The sequence below is a fragment of the Osmerus eperlanus genome, chromosome 10 (genome assembly GCF_963692335.1).
Source record: "Osmerus eperlanus chromosome 10, fOsmEpe2.1, whole genome shotgun sequence".
Classification (NCBI taxonomy): Eukaryota; Metazoa; Chordata; class Actinopteri; order Osmeriformes; family Osmeridae; genus Osmerus; species Osmerus eperlanus.
This window is the reverse complement of record NC_085027.1, coordinates 1,044,073-1,067,408: the sequence shown is the minus strand read 5'-3', so window position 1 is coordinate 1,067,408 and position 23,336 is coordinate 1,044,073. Positions and strand designations below refer to the sequence as shown.

The 23,336-nt window shown below is 42.3% G+C and overlaps 2 protein-coding genes across 7 annotated transcripts in view; both read left to right on the top strand.

Annotated features, from left to right (window-relative positions):
- The window catches only part of LOC134028510 (apoptosis-associated speck-like protein containing a CARD), a 386,877-nt gene that overhangs the window by 291,010 nt on the left and 72,531 nt on the right, over positions 1 to 23,336 (top strand). The gene's annotated exons all lie outside the window — the stretch shown is intronic.
- pax6b (paired box 6b) lies at positions 1,617 to 21,946 on the top strand. Of its 6 annotated transcripts, none has more exons than XM_062472103.1 (14): positions 1,617 to 1,749; positions 7,416 to 7,573; positions 10,559 to 10,613; positions 11,384 to 11,412; positions 13,697 to 13,827; positions 14,129 to 14,170; positions 14,260 to 14,475; positions 15,154 to 15,319; positions 18,608 to 18,766; positions 18,897 to 18,979; positions 19,128 to 19,278; positions 19,647 to 19,759; positions 20,059 to 20,200; positions 21,020 to 21,946. In XM_062472103.1, exons 2-14 carry the CDS (start codon positions 7,561 to 7,563, stop codon positions 21,103 to 21,105), a joined length of 1,386 nt encoding a protein of 461 aa, XP_062328087.1. In that variant the 5' UTR covers positions 1,617 to 1,749; positions 7,416 to 7,560; the 3' UTR covers positions 21,106 to 21,946. The 6 variants fall into 6 exon arrangements, with proteins under 6 accessions (XP_062328087.1, XP_062328088.1, XP_062328089.1 ...); XM_062472104.1 differs by lacking the exon at positions 1,617 to 1,749 and adding an exon at positions 3,905 to 4,249; XM_062472105.1 differs by lacking the exon at positions 1,617 to 1,749 and having other exon boundaries at positions 7,355 to 7,573; positions 10,559 to 10,612; positions 11,389 to 11,412.

Below are 23,336 nucleotides of genomic sequence, written 5' to 3'. Positions count from 1 at the left end.
TGGTGACGGTAGAGGGAAGACCGGCTGGACAGATTTGCGTTCACGCCTGATCGGTTTCAGGAGAGCCGGGCTGTGTGGGGAGGGAACGGGAGCACCTGGTCCAGCCCGCTGCTTCCCGTCTCGTTTTATTGACAGCCTGATAAGAGAGGCGAAGCCGTGCGGTTTCCAGCGCGGATGTCGAGAACCCTGCTGCGTTGCACAGTTTCGTGGCTTCTTAATAGTGGTTACTCCAAATAATGGCCCGAGCACAGCCAGTCCAGACCGCCCCGTACCTGCGCGCGCGCCCGGCCGCTTCCTGAGAGACATACGATGGCGCGGTTGCCCATTTACTCACCGTCTTGTTCAAATTGACACAAACATCAAAGGTTGTGAAATGTGACCATAGGAGCTTTTAAGCCTGGCCTTTTGTAAGAGGTAACCCGAAGGTTGCCTGTATTTCTATGGACCAATAAATGGCCTGAATAAAAAAGTTAATGTTAAGATTTTTTTGTAAAGCTCTGCTAGGCCTGCGGTCTAGGTAGGCCTATTGCATTTTCTCTTAGTTTTAAAAAAAAGCTTTTACGGTTTCGGAGGATAACGGCGAGAACCGTGCATTTCTAGTCACCTGCCGTATAGTCAACGAAACACCTGAAAGCAGAGAGTCACTCTAGGTCTATAACAATATATTAAATAATTAAATCTCTGTCCAGCTGTTGGCCTATAGGATATACAAGCCAATGTATATGTCACTTTACAAACATCTGTTACAGTAAATATGTGTTTATAGACAAGATAGTTGCATGCATCTACAAAATGCATACGCTAAGTGATGTTTACAGATGCTATCTATAAAGATGTTAACATGTTTAAAATAAATGGCATTTGTAGTCAGAAATTGTAGACCTGGGGTTTGTGTCGTGAAAAAGGGTGACACAACCATGTCATGTAAACGCATTTGCTGTGCTATAATGTTGTGGATTTTAGACGAAATGCGTCAAAGGAACGAAAGGGAAACATTCGCTCTCATTCTATCGCCTCGGCTTAACTTGCCGCCATATGAAATCTGCCTATGTGGAGCCAAATACCAACTTTTATGGTTGTGTAATTTTTTTAAAATGATTTTGTTTGTTTTCTGTTATAATTTTTTCATTGTACACATGCATAAACTAGGCTAGGCTATATTAATAAAAGGCATATTGCTTGAGATGTGTGAAGGGTAACAAGAGTAAACTCGTATAATTGATAACGTTTAATTTTAATCAAATTTGCAGATATTTGTATGTTTTCAAACGATCTAGTTTTTATATTAACGAGTATTTCGATTATTTTTCAATTATGTGCCTTCTGGGCTAAACTGTCTGCTTCTTCGTTTAAGGTTTATTTCTAAACTGGAGTTTAGAAGGGGGACGGGGATTAAATATATATATATATATACCGTATATAAATATATAAAAATCTGTTTGGAGAGCATGGACTGCACGCGCTTCTCCCGGTTCTGTGCACAAGTGCCTTTGAAGGTGACGTCGAACCGTCGCTCCAGCCAATCACTGCTAAGTTGAGTCTGGTGCCCAGGGAAAGTTAGCAGAGAGCAAGGCAGCTTGTTTTTCACTCTCATTGACATTTTAACTCTTCGGCGCATCCAAACATAATCTGGAACAATACTATTGCCTTGACTTGATTCAGAGATCTGGGTTAGGAAACCGGACACCGGGTGCTGGTATCAGCAGGATAGCCTATCGGTCAGAGATCTCTCATTTGTCAAACTGTCTGGTGAGTTTCAATACTATTTTTAGTCTATTGATATTCTAATATCGGCCAGACCAGCACGTTCATACCCTGAACTCAGACCTCAGTCTACCACTCGGTACAGTCAAATATTTGTTTAATGATTGTGACCATTGTTACAATTGTTATTTATGTCCAGTATCTTCCCTCCAATGTTGGTTTATTCAAAGTATCTCAAATGTCATAAAACGACAGTCAACTACACATAAAAAAAACTTGATGACGAAAACATCTTCAGTTCATAAGGTTGTTGTCCTATACAATTTTGTTAAATTGACCTATTTTAGAAGGGATGGAACAACATTGTTGTCTACGGTTCAACCAAGAAAACGCTTATTTTGTCAATCTTACTATCACATGCTTAAATGTGGGCTGATAAGCAATATTCACTAAATAGGTGAATCGGTAGTATATTTAGTTAATCTAGAATTGTTTGTAACTTATTACAACTTGTAACTTAATATTATTGGAATAAGCCTACTCTGTACAAGTTAGTCATAACAAAACAACTATAATTATGTCAAAATTATTTAATGTCTTATATAAATAAAAATGTAAAGGCTATTGTGAAGTTGATCAATTACTCTTAGGATAGGTAGGCACAGTATAGTATAGATTCAATAGGATATTAGTTTTTGAGTGTTGACAACACACAGCTCCAAATGGCCATAAGGTTGCGTATCGTGAATGCGTTTCTGTACCTGGCAGACCTGAATCTCACCGTGGCATGATTACCCCGGAGCGCCAGGAAAGGGCTTCGCGCGGCACTCTGGACTGAAGTGGACTGACTCTGTTGCCCTGGTCTTGAAAATGACAGGACATTCACTACAGTAGTCATCGCATCGTAGGCTACAAAGTTCATTTCAGCTTTGTTGCGTCCAAATCAAAACAATGTTTGAGAGGCTGTAGTTAGACACGTACTGGTAACAATTCCTGCTATAAAAACGAATGGTCAATAATTGAACACTCGTATAGGCAATATAAGGGATTTTTCAGACGTTGTCTTGAAACTGTACTGAAATGTGTTAATTAAGGCAACAGTTTATATTTGTAGCCTATATACCTGGGAATTATACTAGCTGTCTACGTGTAGGCTACTATAACACACAGGAAAAATTTAACTGTATTTTCTCACAAGGCCTATTACGCATATGTTTTTAGGGCAGATTTTCAAGTAGACAGCATGTTACATGTAACATACAAACATATGGTATAGGCCTATGGGAATTCTTATAGTCTAATTACAAATACTTAAATAATCATATTCTATCCTTTTATAGGCCTATTATTGGACTATAGCAACCTCATCATCAGCAATAATAATAACAACGGCACAAATGATTATAGGCCTAACAAGTAAAAAAACAAAAACATTACCTTGCTAAATTATTATTATTTATATTATTGTTGTCACCATTAGGTCTATTGCTCATAACTTAGTATTATTAGCCATATTGTTGTTGCTGTTTCTTTTATCAACATTTATGGATAATTAATCGTTTTGTGTGCTATAATATATCATGAAAGTGCTATAATGCAGATGAAAGCAAGACAGTCCGATCTCTGTAATTATGACTGAAAATGCACATGTATGCAAGTTCTCATGTTAGGCACCACGTCCTAGTACTATCCAAATATGTTCTTATTTCATTTTTTTGCAACATATATGCAACAGTTATCAATTTCATTACACCTTTGTCTAGCACACATTAAATGTTGTCTATAGGTAATGGATGCGACACACTAAAGCAAACCTTCTGCAACATTCGGAGCTGCCGTAACGCCTTCCCCACGCCGTCTCCCCTCGTGGAAGACTAGTCAGCTTGTCCCACAATTAGATAATTACTGAGATGATGAAACTCGCTCTGCTCTCTCTCTCATTGGCCCGCGTGTCTCATATTCTGATAAATCAATAGGAGCAGAAGCAGTCTCTCCTCTTTGTTGACATTTTCTAACAGACCTCCCTTTCGCTCTCCAAGAATGACGTCAGTCGTGTTAGCCCCCGGTTCTCCCTCCCCCTTATGATTTTTTTGTTTAAAAGTTTTTAGAGGGGGCACAAAGCCCACTTTGCCCCAAGGGAAAATAGCGACAAGATTAGGATTCCTTTTCAGGGTCTGTGGCATTAGTAGCTGCTAATCCGAATTGGGCTAATTGCTAGTCTACATTACTACGTGTTTCACGATTTAGTATATGTCCTACAGACGCAGGGCATGACTTAGTTTTTAAGAGAGAAATATGATGCCCTATATCTTCAACATGCTTATCGTGCATTGAGGGATGATTCGGCTACTTGCATTTTTTTGCCCTGAAGTAAGTGGCCTTTACAGATAAAAACAACTTCTCTTTAGGGAGGATGAAGACAACGAATTAGCACTTGGAGCGGATTTACAGCTTTACTAAAGAAATCAATAATCTATTGGAGGTATTGTTTCCAGCGAAAACTACTCGACACTCTCATCGGGGAACCGGTCTTTCAGAGAATCAGGTTAGTGGAGTGAAATTCTGTCAGCTGCAGCTTTAGTACAAGAGGACCACAATAACATTAGAATTACAATGGGATGTAGAAGGCAAACACTAAAAGTGTAAGCAATAGGTATTCACTTTCTGCATAGCCTACACGATAGCCTGATATTGTGTGAATCAAGTGGTTACAGTATAGATCATCATAATAGTGTCGTTGTAGTTTGGGCTCTAATTCATATTCAGTGGCGAGGTCATCTAAATTCATACGTTAAATATTGTAGCTCTCAACATGTTTCGTGGAGGGTAACTTATATTTTCTATTGTTGTTGCTTTCAATTTCATCCAGTTCATGACAACTTAATCACTGTTATGGAAATAAAACTAGGCCAAGAGGCAGAAAAGTCACAGAAGGAATACATTTAAAGTAATCCTACAAGTAGTACTATTTTATACTTACAGACAATCTTCTGTAATTATACTCTATATACATATAAATATATATACTAATAACAGGTGTACAAACTGACATTTCCACATCTTTTAGGCTAATCATACGTGGATTTTTGTACACCATATTATCTGCAGAATAAACTACCAAGATGTTAACTAGATTACAACTAACAAGAAATTCACAAGACCAGCCACAAAAATCAAAACAATTATTTTGCACGCTCAAGGGAGAAAATGTGTAGACCGCGAGCCCCAGCCTGTTGCTTAACAACCAAATCAGCCACCAGTTCAGCGTGTTGAAACACTGTTGGAGATATAGGTGAAATGCCCGTTTAGTTTACAGCTTGTTTGAGGGAAAGTTTTGGCCAAAGTGTTGTTCCTCACCGCAGGACCCCGGGTGACAGTTTGAGTTGGTCCTCTCGGCTCATTATCTCGCGCGCCCACTGAGGCCCCCATTCAGGCCTTGCAGTCTCTCTCTCTCTCTCTCTCTCTCTCTCTCTCTCTCTCTCTCTCTCTCTCTCTCTCTCTCTCTCTCTCTCTCTCTCTCTCTCTCTCTCTCTCTCTCTCTCTCTCTCTCTCTCTCTCTCTCTCTCTCTCTCTCTCCCCCATCTCTCTCTCTCTCTCTCTCTCTCTCCCCCATCTCTCTCTCTCTCAGTCTCTCTCTCCCCCCCTCTCTCTCTCGCTCTCCCCCCCTCTCTCTCTCCCCCCATCTCTCTCTCTCTCAGTCTCAGTCTCTCGCCCCCCCCCCCCTCTCTCTCTCTCTCTCAGTCTCTCTCTCCCCCCCATCTCTCTCTCTCTCCCTGGCAGCGTCGTTTGTCTCCTCATTGAACCCGTAGTCAGGAATGCGATGGTTGTTAGGGAGCCTTCTTTCACCTCCAAAGTAGTTTACTGATGAGCTCTGACTTCTCTCAGTTTTTCACATGTCAAAGGAAGTCAAGGGTAGGCCTCCATGGCTTCATTTCATGGTCCTCGCCCTCCAAAAATCAAGAGGACACCCCTCCCCCTCTGGTCCCTCCCCCCCCCCCCCCTTTATGTGCCCCTTTTCTGTTTTGGGTTTGGCTTGTCATCCATACAGCTCACATTCCCGGTCCCACCGGCCGTAGTCCTGTCTAGTAAGCGACGGGGACTCCCAGTACTTAGACTGGTGCCGCGCGAACCACGAATCTGTGCAAACCTTCCGGACGCGGAAGGTTTGCTTTCTGGTTCGCTGAGGTGTACGTTAATGGCCAAGTCATTCAACGAAGTTAGGGAGCGGGTGGTCATGGCTGCACAGTCATTTGCCATACTTTATTTACGCGTGCTGTTTGCTGTCAGGTTCACAGGGGTGACGTCCGCGCGCCCTGCAAATGTGACCATAAAATGCAACAGAGCTTGGCTAAAAACAGGCCCCTCATCAGCGTGCTATGTTCCGACAGGGATATGCCTAACGGGATAACCTTATAATGTCAACAAAGGCTCATGAATACGTTGCATGTTTTTTTGGACACTAGAGAGCATTCAAGTTGCACTTCATACACAAGGTAAAGGGGCTCTACGGTTTAACTTCTCAATGCATCTCACTGGAGTCCCTGTGAGTACCATCAAGGACCATATCACTTCTAAGAGCTTCCTCAAGATAGGAGGTTTATAGCTTGACTGGGACGAGTTCACCGCTTGAAAACAAACCGGAGCCCTGTAAGCAAAGGTTTAAACCACACACGAGTAATGTGAAACGTTAATTTCGATAACTATGTCACCCTCAGATTACAAATATGTCACAACGGTCCAAAACGAGACGCTTAAATTGATAGATAGGCTAACACGTTAAAGCACGTCCCAACATAACTGCCAGAATACAGTCCATGAAGGCGGTTTTATATTCGTAATTCCTCACAGTGTGTTAGTCTTGACACCTGTCATCACGTCTATTTATTATTTTAATGTTATTGGTTCTAAAGTGTTTTTCAATATACTGACTGCCAGTCTTGCCTGCTAGGTGTCACGAGAATCTATAAGATATCTTCTACTAGAAGAATATAAGTTATGTAGCCTAATGCTTGATTCAACCGTGCCAAGTTAGTCACGGTGTCCACGGAGTAAACATCGGTAATCCACGGTCTTAAATCTTAAAACATTAAAAAACAAATCGTTGCATCCAGGATTTCACGCGATAAAGTTTTAATGTAAAACAAGCACGTCTTCCAATCTCACCAAGAAAACTAACATTAGTCTGGACGAATATTATAAGAATAGAAAATTCCTATCCAATGAGTGTTCCAGAGGCAGTGTAGTTTGCACATGGGAATATTCAGGCAGGCGAGGGAGTTGGGTATTTGCATGTGTGGGCTGATTAGCGGGTTGGAAAGACGAGGCTGCCTCCTTCTCTGGCTCTGCCCCGTTTCTCGCTTTGCCTGTGTCGCAGGGGGAAGGCGTTTATAGGGGGATGATGATGAGGATGATGACAGAGGTCGGCTCGCGCTAATGGGCCAGTGAGGAGCGGTGGAAGGAGGCGAGGCAAAGAGCAGAGCAGGAACACATACATTAATACACTTGTTCCATCACCAATCAGCATAGGTGTGTTCTTCCTCTTACCCACACCCCCTTCTCCCACTCTCCCTCCCACCCTCTCTCTCTTTCTCTCTCTCTCTCTCCCACTCTCTCATTCGCTCGCTCGCTCACTCACACACACACGAGCGCACATCTTCGATAACTCCGGTCCTGACATCTGAGTTCACTGTCAATCTCTGTCTCATTCGCAGGGATATCCCCTTCGTCTCCGCACAAGATCACTGGAACACTATTTTTTCATTTTACTACAAAACCCTCACGAGAGACTGAAGTACGTTTCTTCTCTTTCTGTGGTGCGGAGAAATATTTTCTCGAGGACTTTGAAACAGACACAGGATGCCTCAAAAAGGTAAGAAAGTACTTATTCTTTTTGTCATTATATTTAGCCTGTTGGTATAATATAATGAAGGGTTATGCTTATCGTTACTATTTCTGTTAGCAAAGTTAATTTTGTTCGTATTAGCAAACCTCTTTTTAATATTGATATCATTGTTGAGGTCTGGATCGGGGTCATGGCTGGGTTGTTCGCTCGCATACTACTAGTTTTACAATGCGGCCAACCAGGCCGGCTTTCTTGTTTATTTGATGTGCTCTTAAAAGCTCGACTGTGTTACTGTTTACGGATAGCTTACTTCTTATTTATGACAGCAAAGAGTAAAAAGTCACTTTAGGCCAAGACAGTGATCATCGTTGAGAATGGGGCGCAATGACCCGTTTAGGAAAGGTGTCAGCTTGATTCATATAGGGGAGTCAACCAAGCGCTTGCTCCAAAAAAACGACATACAAGACAACGCAGAGCCCGCTTACTATTTTTGTTGTTTTTGTGTGCCAAAGACAATATTTCCAAATCTTCTTTTATGCTTGATGATAGCGATTAAAACTTAAATCGTACTGCAATCATCGTCCATATAGGCTATCTTGTTAGGCTTTTACTTAAAGTAACTTATTTCCAAACTATGCTAAATTATACTATAACCTAGGCGTAGACTAATTATAACATACAAATGTATGCACTAACGCCAAACATTTATTTAAATTGTTTTATTTCTGATGTCTTCTAATATCTTGTCACTGTTTTCGACATTACTTTAAAGATACACAAACTATTACTAGCTATTGCATAGAAGTTTATTATCGAGAGTAATTATGGGACTAAACTACATTTCAAATTATATATTTACATGATGTTTTCGGTAAATACAGTCCCTTCAAAATAATAACAGCGAATAAAACGGCATTACACTAAGATAACACTAAGATGCTTACTGGATGTAAATGTAACTTCCTACAGCGCCATTGTCGAGATAGTAATGTATTTGTGCATATGAATGTTGTGAACGCAGGATCCAACGACCTGAATAAGCATGTTTAATTAAGCCATTGTTATCACGGATTACTAGAGGAAAGAAATGCAGATTAGACCCTAGTTAACGTCAACTCTCAATAAATGATTAACTACCAGGCTCGGGATATAGGATGCAGCTGAGCTGTGGTTTGCGATGTGTCGAGTAAATACAGACAGTTTCCTGGACTCTGACCACCGAAATACTGTAAAACTATGCCCTTCTGATTCTTGATTTTGTGCTTTCTGCACTGTACGCTGAATTGGACAAAACTAGTGAGCTAAATGAATAAAATGTAAACATTTTATGAACGCATAGGTAGGCTGTTGCTCAAAACTTTGTCCAGAAAATGTGGCCAGTTTGAACGCGTAAGAAATCTTCAATTTCTTAGTGTATTCTTCCGGAATTTAATCTGGGTTCAATACATTATGCATTATATTTTCAATCTAGAGTTGAAAGTGGCCTTATGTCGCCAGATTTTCCCCACACCGATTCTTTTGATTTGGATAAGATACGACCAGAATTTCTTCGAACTTAAAAATGCAGTTGCCCGTTGACGGTCGAACAATATGTAAAGGAATCTTTACATTTAATGGAGGTCGTTTTCTTTTCCACAACAAGAAATGATCGAAAATGTTTAGCTGTCTACTTAGTGTGAGGCGCGTTTCATAAGGTTCGATGAGAAACAAGCCCACACCGGCAACAAGGTTGTTTTGAAGAAAACTAGCCTCCCTTCTCTGGACACCCTCTTAACGGCCCAGTTGAATGGGTTCTTTTTGCGTTCGTCTTTTCCAATTGGGCTCCCCGCTGAGCTGTTGTATCTGTTTAAGAAACCCAAACGGCCGTACCAGCTACACAATTACTTCCAAATATGTATAACGTGAAATTACTTTTCCAGTTCTAAAAAACTGCACCAACAAAACTCACATTGAAGCACGGCCACTAAGGTCACGGTCACCAGTGGTGACACTGAGGTGTCGAGGCGAGGTTATGTGTGTGTGTGTGTGTGTGTGTGCGCGCGCTGGGGAGTGGGGGAGTGCATGCATGCCTTTGGCTCTTTGTATTCTGGAGTTGTTGTATACGTTTAGTGGGAATCTGTGTAGCTAGTTGTGCAGGCCGAGTTAGCGCCCCGGGTTTGGGTATGGAGGCAGAAAGGGGCGCATTGTTGTAGTCCGCCAGACTTTGTACACTCGCTTCTACCCCCTCCTGGTTAGTACTTTTACAGAGCAGTGAGGCGAGATAGACAACGTGTGTCACTGTACACTTTAGACGACAGGCACCAGAAGACGAGGGAAACTAGTACAAACGAATTGTATAGGCTACCAGTGAGACGGATACACATACCGAGAACACTCTTTAGGTCAAGAAACCGGCCTTTCAGCGGTCATAGAAAACATTGGGCTCCTTCACAAACCATGCAGCAAAACAGCAGGAAACAAAACAATAAAGTAGTTCCCAATCATTTCAGAACACAGGCCCATTATCAATATTTTGACATGAACTGACAATCTTGGCGGACAGTAGGCCTAAGTATTTTGTTCAAATGGACTGGAGTAAAATAGGTTCATACCATAAAAAATAAATAAAAAAATGCATAACGATTAAAAAAGAGGCTAATATCTAATAGCAAAATGTAGGCCGCCCTAGGACAACCGTCTTGGGTGTACTAATATTTTGTTTTGCTTTGTCCTATAGGCAAACATTAAGATAGTGAAAACGGCAGATGATTGGCTAAATTGTTTTAAGCGGACAGTCATCTCTGTTTCCAGGCAAGTTTAATACAAAAATATATTATGGAGAAATACAGATTCACATCATGTGAAATGTATAATACAGCAACATGGATTTTTTCCCACCGTAATATCCGCAAACTTCCTTGAAATACGAAGCGTGATGAGAAACAAAATGTCCCTGTAAGAATTGCATGTATTTGGAACAAGCAACAGTCATCTTTCATCCTAATCATTAGTTTGTATCTCCTTATGACATAGAATACCACAACCAAGCTGCGTGGGAGTCTGGCGTTGCTTCGATGATGCAGAACAGTAAGTTGATTTACATACCTATTTTATTTTTTAAATGTATCTTGTATAAGATTTACCAGTGCAGAGAAATGCATGTACATTCCTGTCCTCTTGTAAGGTAGGCTAGCTGTGTAGCACATGCAAACTTTAACGAAGTGAGATAAACAAGAAGTGTATCTGATAGGTTTATACGAGGCAACGCAGTGATTATTTAAAATTAACCGTTAATATACTATTGTACTTGCCTCTGTTCAATTAGATTATGCATTGCCATCATTTTCTGACAGACAACGAGAAAAAAACAGAGAGAGAGACACACACACACACACACAGAGATAATGGAGAGGGCTGGGATGAAGGGGAGATTTTTGTTTCTGCTTGAGTTGGTATTAAATAATTGCACAGCCGTCTGCATTAGCGTTAGAGCAGCCTGCCGCGCTGCATACGAGATTAGCAGCGCAAAAAGAACATCGCATGAAACATGAGGAATAGCAATAATGCCTTATGTTGATTAGTCTTCATGAACAGAGTCGGAGTTTCAGTGGGATGCACAGATTATACTAACACAGAATAGCTGTTACAAGGTATACCAAACACATTGCAGAATAACATGAATAATACTCTGATGGGTGTCTTTAGGTAACATATATTGCAGATAGGGCCTATACTGCTTTCACCACACTGTGTTGTTATTGTTTAACTTGGCCCACATATGGGTTATTTATGTTGTCTTATCACTGGCTAAGCTAAACATACAGGATAAACATGCCAAATTTTCTCTCTTTCTGCTGGACAAGAGGTGTATGACATCTGTGATGAAGGTGTGTGGAATGATTCTCTCTTGCTTTTCTCCTCACCTTGATGACGTGTGTGTGCTGTAACCTGTGCGTATTTAGTATAATTACATGTATTTAAAGGGCCGGTTCAATGGCTATGGTCCGTTTTTTATGACCATGTGACAATGTATGTACATTCAACTGTAATTCTTTACATTATGTGTATTTTGAATTTCTGGGGATTCTGACAGACAGTCCAACCTCCTCGATCGAGAGAGTATATGGCGCTCTCGCTGCGTAATTATCACGCAGAGTGCTAGTAGGCCTCTATTGAGACGCTGTCTTTAACAAGGCCTTATCAAAGCCTCCCTCTGCGCCTGCCGTACCCAGGACGGATGTTAATAGGAGGCTCCCTTGTACTGTGATATCTGGTGCGAATTGCCGAGGATATATCACTGGGCCTGGACCTTTGGGTAGTCTAAAGGTCGCGGAGGCCTCGGTTGCTTTTGTGCTAATAACTCCTGGGTGTATATGGTGGGGAGCGTCCAAATTGACACCATATGTTTTCCCATTAGTTGACTTGCAATAGAATACAAGGCGCGTAACAAGCACCAGCGGGCGAGATCGACTCCGCGCGCCGTGGGGAATTGTGCCATGATGAAGACGCATCCTTATGAGAATTGAATTGTGATGTGCTTATCTGACGGTTTTATCGATCCTGTGGGTTTATATTAGACAGTTATAATGTTGTAAATCAGAAATTATCGAGCTACGACCGAGTTTCACAGCGGGCCGCTGTTTACCGTGGTCACAGGCCAATTTGAGAGTAAGAACTCCATTAATTCCACTTAATCCTGGAATTACCAACGGGATGATAATGGATTAACTAATAATCAGGTCCACGTTGGAGGATTTGCTACTCATAGTGGCGAAAAAGATGTGGATATTCGGTTAAACAGATTTATTTTCACTCAAAACATCCCATGTTGATAGCTATGGGACGTGCGCGTGGGCACGTTTATGAAGCACATTCTAAGCTGAGATAGCCAACCGTCCACACACAACAGGGGCTGTAGTGGCTCTGAGCATTTGTTGTCAAATACAAACAAGAGAAAAAAAAACTGGATGTCAGTTTTAATATGTTAAGATTCCCTGCGCGCCCTTGTGACCGTGCCCGCGCGTAGCCCATGGCCACCTTAAAACGAAGGCTCCCTCGGAGGGTAAAGGAGTTGCGTCCAATTTAGTCTGAGTGATATCCAAATGCAGACAGAAAGGGTCGTTTTATCATGCTACTATTTGTCGTGACGATGCGATTTTCAAAAGCAGAGCGGTGTCATAAAGTGACATGCCTGCCACAAGTGCTCCAACTGATCTTTTCAATTAGCCTTCCATGCATGATCCGAGACGACTTCCGCCTATTTCCAGAAATTAAGCTCAAACTTGACGTGCAGCTAGCTTTATTTTAAAGACAAATGTCAGGCAGCCTCATCATATTTCCCCCTCTTCTATATTTGGAGCTATTTATTGCTAAGGAGCTCGTGCTCCCAGAGTCAATGTACTGTGCGGCAGCACCGGGGAAGGGAGCGGAGGAACGGAGAACAGTTCAGGCACACCGAGGAAGCGTCTGGCCCTCTTGGCTTCAGGTTTGCTACAGCTCACTCTGTGCTTTACCGGACTTTCTCACCGAATAGACCTTGCTTTGAAAATAATTTTTAAAAGATAATACTAGACTTGTGTTGTATTTATTTCACATTGGTTTTGCAGCATAACGGTCTATGTTGTACCAGTGAAGCGTAACATAGACAAGCTGTAGCGCTGTATTTAGCCTCTATCTTTGACAAATTCAACTTTACGGATTTCAAAAGAAGGTTTTGTCTCGTGTACGTGCTCGCTACTTTGTTGCAGAAAGATGCCGGACACTTTTCGTCTGTATTACTGATTTTACATCAGTTGGATGGAGCTATTTTGGTTTTGGATCATCCAGCGCTCTGACGTTTAATCGATGCTCTGCATGTGTTGATTTATTGAATTACCGCACAATGATTGTGAACCAGACTGACCCATAGGCTACTGGACTTTCAACTAACGCTATAACTAGCCTACATAGCTTATGCACTGTATATCTTTTCTTCATAAATGCATTGAGTTCATAATACTCCCTTTGATGTTCAGATTTTGTGTTGTTTTTTATTTTATTAATATCTTCATCTAGGCCAATGACATTTATTTTAACATATTTAGCCTATTAACTGCTGCTGAGCGGTGCATTTACTGTAACATGATTTTGCTTTAAAATTGACATAACGGTGCTTCCTTTGTCTCCGTTTAGGTCACAGTGGTGTGAACCAGCTCGGCGGTGTGTTCGTTAACGGTAGACCGCTACCGGATTCCACCAGGCAGAAAATTGTCGAACTTGCACACAGTGGCGCGCGCCCGTGCGACATCTCAAGGATTTTGCAGGTGACACCAGGGCACATTGTTTTGTTTTTATAGAAGAGAGAACAGCCCTAGATTGATACCTAAACTGTAGCGAAGTGTAATATTGCACAAGCTACATTTAGGTTTTGAGTCAGTTTAATAAATACAGGCTAATTAAGATTTAACTACTCATCTTTCAAGCCTGGAAATCTGCCAAACTAAGTGCAATATAACTTTAAAGGCGTGAGTGGGATAACGGCTTAGTTCCAATAAGAAAGTGCATTTTAGAAAGTGCATAATCCCTTATCTTATACCATTCAAGGCATATTCTCTGTGTTTATAGAACCATGCTGATGCAAAAGTCCAAGTGCTGGACAATGAAAACGTAAGCTTATCATTGTTTGACGTAATCTTAAAAATTCGCAAATAGTCGTAAATAATGTATGTGAATTGTGTCTTTTGTTTTCTATTAAGGTATCGAACGGGTGCGTGAGTAAGATTCTGGGAAGGTACTATGAAACCGGCTCCATAAGACCGCGAGCAATCGGAGGAAGCAAACCCAGGGTCGCCACACCAGAGGTGGTTGGGAAGATCGCGCAGTACAAGAGAGAGTGCCCATCCATCTTCGCGTGGGAGATCCGCGACAGGCTCCTATCAGAAGGAGTCTGCACCAACGACAACATCCCCAGTGTAAGTGCACATCCCCAGTGTAAGTGCACATCCCCAGTGTAAGTGCATTGACTGTAAATTATGAGCATGATTTAATTTGCCACATGAAATGACTTTTCACATGCAATGGACGGTAAGGATGATGGGCAACCAGCCATTCAGTCATATGATATTATAGGTACACAGGCCTGCCTGCAACACCCATTACATATTTACAAAACAAGCAACACATAGACTATGACCATTTGCATACTAATGCTATATTTTATTGTATCCAATACAAACAACAATTGTTTGTACATAATTTTGCAAATTTCTTGAGCAAAATATTGTCAATTTTTTTTTACAGTATATCGAATTTGTACAAAAATAGGCTACAATTAAAATACAAATTATTCATCAAAGGTTTTTCTACCAAAATATCACAACGTTACTATGCCTTTAAACACCGTTTATAGGCAAATTAATTTGGCAAAAAAAGGCCAAAGTTAGGTGTTAGGCATAACTGATAGCCCTCTAGTCAACAGGATAGGCCTAACAGTGTGTACATGTGTGTACGTGTGTGTACATGTGTGTACGTGTGTGTACGTGTGTGTGCATGTTGTTACGCATGCCTTCACAGCACAGCAACATTCAACGTGCATCACACAGTGCAACCAAGCCTTTGCTCCCTTCTTGATGTCTTGTTTTGCATTTCAGGTGTCATCGATAAACAGAGTCCTTCGCAACCTGGCTAGTGAGAAGCAGCAGATGGGTGCAGATGGGATGTATGACAAACTGAGAATGCTTAACGGTCAGACAGGAAGCTGGGGCACACGGCCCGGCTGGTACCCTGGAACCTCAGTACCAGGACAGCCCAACCCAGGTACGCAGAACCGTGATAAACGACCGTAGAGAAATCCTGATCGATCCGTTTAATCATGCTGTCAAACGTAGCGTGAGAGTGAGGAGTGCCAGCCACATGTACCGGAGGCCTCGTTGACATTGTTGAAACGCTGTTTTGGTTCAAATTCAGCAAATAGCATAAACGCTATCGCTTCTTGTGGAAACTGTCAGGGATGGAACAAATTCGCAACAAAACAAGCAGGAATTCAGACCTCAGGTCTACACATACATACACACACTACGCATACATACTACATGTACATACACACTACACATACATACTACACGTACATACACACTACACATACATACATACACACACTACACACTACACGTACATCTCTGAAAACAGTGCAGGCTGCTCTGGGTCGGTCCTAAGCCCTTCACCAGCACAGCAGAGTCGTCTGGTACACACAGTTAATGATTTCTCAAGCAGGTATTGTAAACGCATGCTTTTGATGTCAAGTCACCCAATTAAAAGTAGACGATTAGTGGACAGCCCGTGCGAAGCATAACTTCCAATTAATCGTGCGGTCTCAATGCCTCCTCTGTCCCAGACGGCTATGTGCGTGACAGGCCCCTGATCCTGGTGCTGAGGTGTCCCTCCAACACGCCGCGTCCCCCACCAGGGAGGGTGGGGGACACGGCCGGAGAGGGCAGTGTACGGGCGTATCTGTACAAAGGAATGTTTTCCTTCACACGCAATGATTGGTTATGGGAATGGTGCTGGCGGTGTGTAATGATTGGTTATGGGAATGGTGCTGGCGGTGTGTAATTGCTCATTAGAAGAAGCTTTGTCTCTGGTTATGACGACATGCTCGGAGGTCGGGATGGGCCGGGCTCAAGGCCTGTTCAGCGCTGCAGTCCAGGACACAGCAGTCATGCAACATGACTCTGACGCACACAGACAAGATGCTGCCGCCGGGGGAAGAGTCCTTTCAGCAGAGGCTCTTCATAGGGCCCTTGCCTGAAGATTTGACTGAAAATATGATATTTTAAAGTTGTGTTTAAATGTTGGAGAATAGTAATAATAGCAATGCTGCCATCCCCACCACCATTAATAATAATGATAATAATAATAATATTAACAACAACCATAGGAATACCAATACGACAACAAATATTAATGGGTAATATAAAAAAGTGTAATAATAACATTTATGAAAAATATTATTGTTTTATCATGCCTAATAATAACAATACCACAATCATAGTAATAATAATAATAGGGTAGCCTATTATAAATATTATGTGTGGATTTCAAAATAGCCTATAGGCCTACACAAAATACAAGTTTCTTAAACAAAATGTCCTCTCAGAATTACTTTCTGATTTCCATCAGAGACAGGGACGTCAACATAGTCTCAGACTAGAAGTTAATTTAATCTGGCCTCCACGCCCAAACCGTAAGGCGAAGTGAGGTCTCTGAGGAAAACGAAATATGGTCCTCGTCTGGCAACATACGAGTAACAGTTGCAAAAAATAATGGCTACAAGTGGCGTGACAGGGCCCAGAAGGAGACAACTATATCCAGGGAAGGAGAATAAAACTCAACGGAGAAATGTCTTTCTTCTTTTTCTTCTCCCTAAATCCAGTCTATAGGATTTAGACGCTGTTTTCAATTTAAGCGTTTTCTTTGGTGTTTTGATCCAGCCTGGTGCTGCATTTTGTGCGGCAGCTCTTTTGGTGCTGTTCCGCTTCACTGACTGAGACGCCGAGATACTAAAGAATTAGTTTATTTTCCAGAGCTTTTATGAAGAAAACAAATCCCAAATCTAGCGTCAGTGGGTCTGGCAGACGGATAATAAGCAGCACCTCTCTCTGGGGTTTTTTTTCTTGAGAGAAAGACATTGCGACGGCATGGTAAAAAAAATACGTATTTAAAAAAATAATTTTAAACATTATTTGTAGGCCTACGTGTCTAGGTTTTTTGAAGAATACACAGGTTTTTTACTTTAACACGCACCATATTCTCCTAAGTCTATAAAGTCGATTAAAGTACTGCTATGCAACATTTCAATTAACAATAATCCACCATCGTCTCCAGCACCCATGGCCTCATTCATTTGATTAATTCAAACACGGTCAATGTATCGAAAATTCGTAATATTGTGACTTCTATTGTAAGTCTCTTTTAAGATGTTGATGTTTTGGCCCTACAATTCAATGACCAAAAATATGCATGCTAACGATTCTTCTCGATGCTGCTTAATTTCACATTAACCTCTCGGTGTGATAATGATGTCCAACAACAAGACAGGCATTAGTCGATAAGCCTCGCCCTGTAGCTGAAGTCCCTATAGGCCCACCACGGATAACCAGGAGCAGTGAATAGATTGCCCCTTATTTAGGTTGTTCAGGAGGTTGCATGCTCTCTCCTCACTCATTTGTTTCCAATTGAAGACAGAAATCCTGACTGGCGTTTAGCTGGCCGGGGGACGTGATTAATGATGGTAGTGGATAAGGGTTAACACACTGGTCTCAAAGCTCTGTTGACTGGGCTCCTCGTGCGCACAATGCCAAAGCACTATACGCGCGAGAGAGAGAGAGAGAGCAAGCGAGAGAATCCTTTTGTAGTCTCTTTCGATTGTTTTCCTCTACCGCCCCCCCCCCCCCTCCTCGTCTCCATCTCAAGATATTCTGCCCACGAAGAGTTTGCTGGTCGCCTCTCGCTGTGTCCATAGTTTAATGGTTTCCCTTACCCCTAACGGTATTGTATCTTTGTGAAAGGCGGTTTCTTCCATTCAAGAGTTTGTGGTCAGCTCAATGGCTATACTAACGCCCATATGGGGACGGCCATTGAGACATCGTTGTGCTCTTAAAAAGGGAAAGAGTTCGGGTTTTAAACATTTCAGAGGGTATGAAAGGAGCTCCCCATCTTGTCACATTTCTCTCAACCCTTTGAGCAGATTTACTATTGTTTCGGGGTGATAAAGGATCGAAGTTGGTGCAGCGATTGCTTAGCAAGGGTATTTTTTCCCACAATATTTTACAAATAACTGATCTTTTAGACTATTAAGGGCATATTAATGAGCCAGGAAGTAGCCTAACTTAACGGTAATATAGGCCTACCTGTACTAAATGCAATGGAACTTAAACAAACAAAAAAAGAAAGGCTGTATCCTGTCGAAAGTGGTTATGCTATTTGGCCATTTAATTTAAACCTTAGGCTATAACGAATATTTCCTAGGCCTACATTGTAGGCTACTTGTCGATACTTTCTAACTTGATTTTTAAAGTGAGCATATCTTTACTGATTATTTTGTAGATGGTTGCCAGCAACAGGACGGAGCTGGAGAAAACACCAACTCTATCAGCTCCAACGGAGAGGATTCAGACGAGACGCAGATGCGACTGCAGCTCAAGAGAAAGCTACAGAGAAACCGCACTTCATTCACTCAAGAGCAGATTGAAGCACTGGAAAAAGGTGAACTTTTACAACCAAACCCTGTTTTCATTGAACAAATAACCGAATAGATGTTCAAGACATGCTTGAATTATATTCAATTAAAGCTGTTTTATTATATTTAACTAACTTCTTTCGTCATGGATTTCAGAATTCGAAAGAACTCATTATCCTGACGTCTTCGCGAGAGAAAGACTAGCAGCGAAAATCGATCTGCCGGAAGCAAGAATACAGGTGAGAGACGTTTTAAATGATCTGATTGGCTTAGGCCTACATGTCCAACGTAATGCGTACCCATGTTTTTATTATTTATTTTTCTGCGTAATCATGCGTAAATCATGCATTATCTGCGGCTAACGTTTGGCTGATGTGGCGCGCGCAGGTATGGTTCTCCAACAGACGAGCAAAGTGGAGGCGCGAGGAGAAACTGCGGAACCAGCGTCGGCAGGCCAGCAACTCCTCGAGCCACATTCCCATTAGCAGCAGCTTCAGTACCAGCGTGTACCAGACTATGCCCCAACCCACCACACCTGGTACGTCCAGGACAGGGTTTTGTAGAGCCTGTCGTTTGTTGGAGTTTGTTGAGGTGGAAGTACTTAATAATATTATCATTCTGTCAGGAGTAAAAACATTACAAAAATAATAATCTTAAAATAACAGGTGATTTACTTTTTATAATTAATATTTTAGACTTTTTTTCTGCATAGTCAGTAATTCAACCATGACAGGAAACAGTAGAACTGAAATACCACCCGAACAGCTCGTGAGTCTAGACTCATCCAGCTGTCAGAGAAAGCGTTGTTTCGCACACGCAATATTTGACTAATGAACACCACTTGTTGCACCGTTGGAATGTAGGACTTTGACAGTTCTGTAACCGCATTCTCCCTCCCGCCCTCAGTGTCGTTCACGTCAGGGTCGATGCTGGGCAGACCAGACACGGCTCTCACCAACACATACAGCGCTCTGCCTCCCATGCCCAGCTTCACCATGGGCAACAACCTACCTATGCAAGTGAGTGAACAACCAGCTCCTTATCTCTTGTGTTAAAGGACATTCATATCTGCTCCTGTTCTGGAGGAAAAAAATAAAACGTAAAAAAAACTATACAACGACGGCAAAAAAAAAAATATATATATATTTGTATGAGCAATACTGTTTGCTGTTACAAGGGGAAAAACGCTATAATGGGATTTCTCTAAATTCTAGAGTGGTGCCTATATTCAGACATGGCTGTGAGTGTTTCTGAGCTGAGGAGCGTAGCTGGCGAAGCTAATGTATAAACATTCTCTCCCCGCTCTCCCCGTCTGCAGCCCAGCCAGACCTCTTCATACTCCTGCATGCTGCCCACCAGCCAGCCTATCAACGGGCGCAGCTACGACACTTACACACCCCCTCATATGCAAGCACATATGAACAGCCAATCAATGACCACTTCTGGTACCACCTCAACAGGTAGGCAGAAAGTTCATTGTTTACAAAACATTCTTGGCGATTTTATTTAAAACAAACCAGTCACTTGTGGTTGAAATCTGCCTTAATTCTCCCCATTGTTAGGTGGTACTGCATAGCTACATACACCATGCTCAATTCATGGCATCTTTTATCACGATAATCTGCAAAAAGACAAATAAAAACCATTCCAAAAACCACTCACGGTCCAACACGCTGTATAGATCAGTACCTGTACATCACACACCATTTTCTTCTCCCTAACGATCTAATTGCACGAACGAAGTTCATTCCATTCCAACTCAATGCCATCTTGTCACATTAAGCACGCCAGCCCCAAGTTCAGTTCCACCCCATTAGAGAGCTGTTATGGAGGCTCATACATACTGCTCACAGTCATGAGGAGTTAATCATGCATAGCATCATTTCCTCTCTCTCAAATTGCTAATTAATTTGATTCATGTGCTGTTGTTCCCTCCCCATTTAAACACCAATGCGGAGGTCTCAATCTGTCTACCTAGCGTATAAGGCTTACTGTCACCCCTGTCTGTGGCAAAGTGATAACTACTTTGGCTCATATAACTGTTCTCGGCCGTGTAAAAACATTGATCTGAATCATTTAGAGCTCAGCCACTTCACTGTGGCGACGCTTCCTGATACTGAATATCTTCGTGGTTACGCCACGCGTGCTTGGTGCGTCAGTCGGTTACTGTAACCAACTACTGTTACGCTAACCGACTCTCTTGATTAGCGTCAGGTTTTAAGAGTTCCTGGACGCTGACCTCTGTTGCTATGTGTCTCTGTTGCCATGTGTCTCTGCAGGACTCATCTCTCCTGGAGTGTCTGTCCCAGTGCAGGTCCCAGGGGCCGACCCTGACATGTCTCAGTACTGGTCAAGACTTCAGTAGAGAGAAGAGCTACTTCACCCTCTAACTGCCCCCACCTCCCACCTCCCCCCTCCCCCCCCCCACGCCATCGCCACACCCCTTTGGAGGTTCCCCGCACGAGGAGCAGAGACGAGGAGAAGAGAGAGACTCTGGGTGAGCCCTGGGCCTTCTAGGTCTGTGTTCCCCTGCTGGGAGACTGTTCTGTGGCTCCAGGAGAACAGGCCCTGGGACAGGCCGGACAGAACAGCCGAGAAGGACGGAAAGAAACAAGAGAAATAAATGGACCTCTGTATAGAAGTGCCCGGTGTTCAATCTTCATGGAACAAAAACTTATTTCCCTTTTTTTTCATTTTTTTTTTTCATCCATTTCCAACTCTCCAAGTCGATGCTCCTTTTTTTCTTCTCTGGTGTGTTTTGTAAATGGCCATTTGTATGTTAACATGAAAAACCAAGATCAAGGACTGCTAGAGAACCGTGTTGGTCTTGCGTTTATTTGAGAAAAGAGAGATCCTGAGAGGTTCTGCCATGACAATTCCCCCCCAGCCCCCCCCCATTTTTTCTCATATCGAGACCAGACTTCTTACCAGACTTTTTGCATGGTCAGCGGATCTCTGGCTAAACTTTTGCATATCATTTAAAGAGGAGAAGCTGGGGGAAGATTCTTACCGTGTTTAAAATCTATTTATTGGTCAAATCCCTGCAACATGGACGTTGGTGGAGGAGGCACAGACTCCATCTACCCCCTCTGTGGTGCTTGATGTTTCCTGGGCATCAGGAGCCGAATGGGCCTAGACCTGGGTCTGGGTCTGGGCCTAGACCTGGGTCTGCTCTGGGCCTAGACCTGGGTCTGGTCTGGGGGTGGGTCTGGGTCTGGGCCTAGACCTGGGTCTGCTCTGGGCCTAGACCTGGGTCTGGGGGTGGGTCTGGGTCTGGGCCTAGACCTAGACCTGGGTCTGGAGGTGGGTCTGGGCTTAGACCTGGGTCTGGGTCTGGGCCTGGAATTGACCAGGGCCATGTTTCTGGGTCTGGGTATGTCCTGGGTGAGGTGTGAGAAGATAGTGAGACATAAAACACCTGTGCTTGGTTCCCTGCTTGGTTGGAAGAATTCCTGCTGGGTCTCTAGTGGGAGGAGCCAGAGGCAAGGGGGGGGGAGCCAGAGGGGAGGGGAGGAGCCAGAGGAGAGGAGCCAGAGGAGGGGAGGAGCCAGAGGAGAGGGGAGGAGCCAGAGGAGAGGGGAGGAGCCAGAGGGGATGGAAACAGCTTTAGTCAGAGAATGGTAGACTGTGTCCTCTATTAAAACTCAATTTGTTTATGTCAAATTGTAAGTACTTGTCTTCCCTAGAAATCTTCCAGAAAGAAGAAAATATTTCTACAATAAAAGCTGATTTCATTTATATCCCCCCAGAATATTCTATAAATGTTTTTACACATGCATCATGAAATACATTTCTTTAGGGTACAATATGTCTCTTAGGTATAGTTGTATTATAGTGTCCGATGGTCAATTTTTTTTGTGCGACTTTTGTGCGACTAGAAATATTTAATTCTTATAATTATGATTAAACATGCTTGACAGAGTTTTAAACATAAGTGTTTGGCAGTTGTTTACAAGTACATATCAGAATTAATCATTGTTGATTGTAAAACAGACCAAAGCCTTTGTATTTCATCTAGTACACAATGTTTTTTTTAAAGATATTAGTCTTGTGTTGCAACATTTTGTAAACAGTTTATGTTCTATTACATTGGCTTCGCGTATGTTTGACTGCAGTCTAATCCAGCAGTCCTTATTTATAATGAAAGACCAGGGGAGGACTCCTTTCAAGCATCTTCTGTCATGCTTCTATGAGTTTAGCGTTTTGTTTCTGTGTACGTAGAGTATAAACACGTACAGTACGAGGGGTCGACGTCTGAGCCCTGCTTCAGAGATGATACATCTACACTGTCTATATTTCAATTTAATTTTATTTAAAATGGAGCTTTTTAAATGTATTTTGTGAAAACTATAAAAAAAAACATTTTGTACAGTAAAATTGTGTCTCAATGAAAGATTTTTGCGTGGCGTTACTGTTTGTACTTAAAAAAAAAAAAAAATCGGTGCAAGAACAAGTACGCATCACGTGTGGACTTCCACACCGATGCACATTTATGGGAATCTGGTGTGAACACAATCACGTGAACTGGGAATTTTCTTGACACGGGCAAAAAACAGAGTCTGATTCCCACCAAACGTCTTCTAAATCAGCAGAAAG

Excerpts from the sequence above, each read along its gene's own strand:
- pax6b (XM_062472103.1), top strand. Across the intron at positions 14,476-15,153 it reads CCAACGACAACATCCCCAGT|GTGTCATCGATAAACAGAGT; the intron begins GTAAGTGCACAT and ends TTTGCATTTCAG. Across the intron at positions 20,201-21,019 it reads TTCTGGTACCACCTCAACAG|GACTCATCTCTCCTGGAGTG; the intron begins GTAGGCAGAAAG and ends GTGTCTCTGCAG.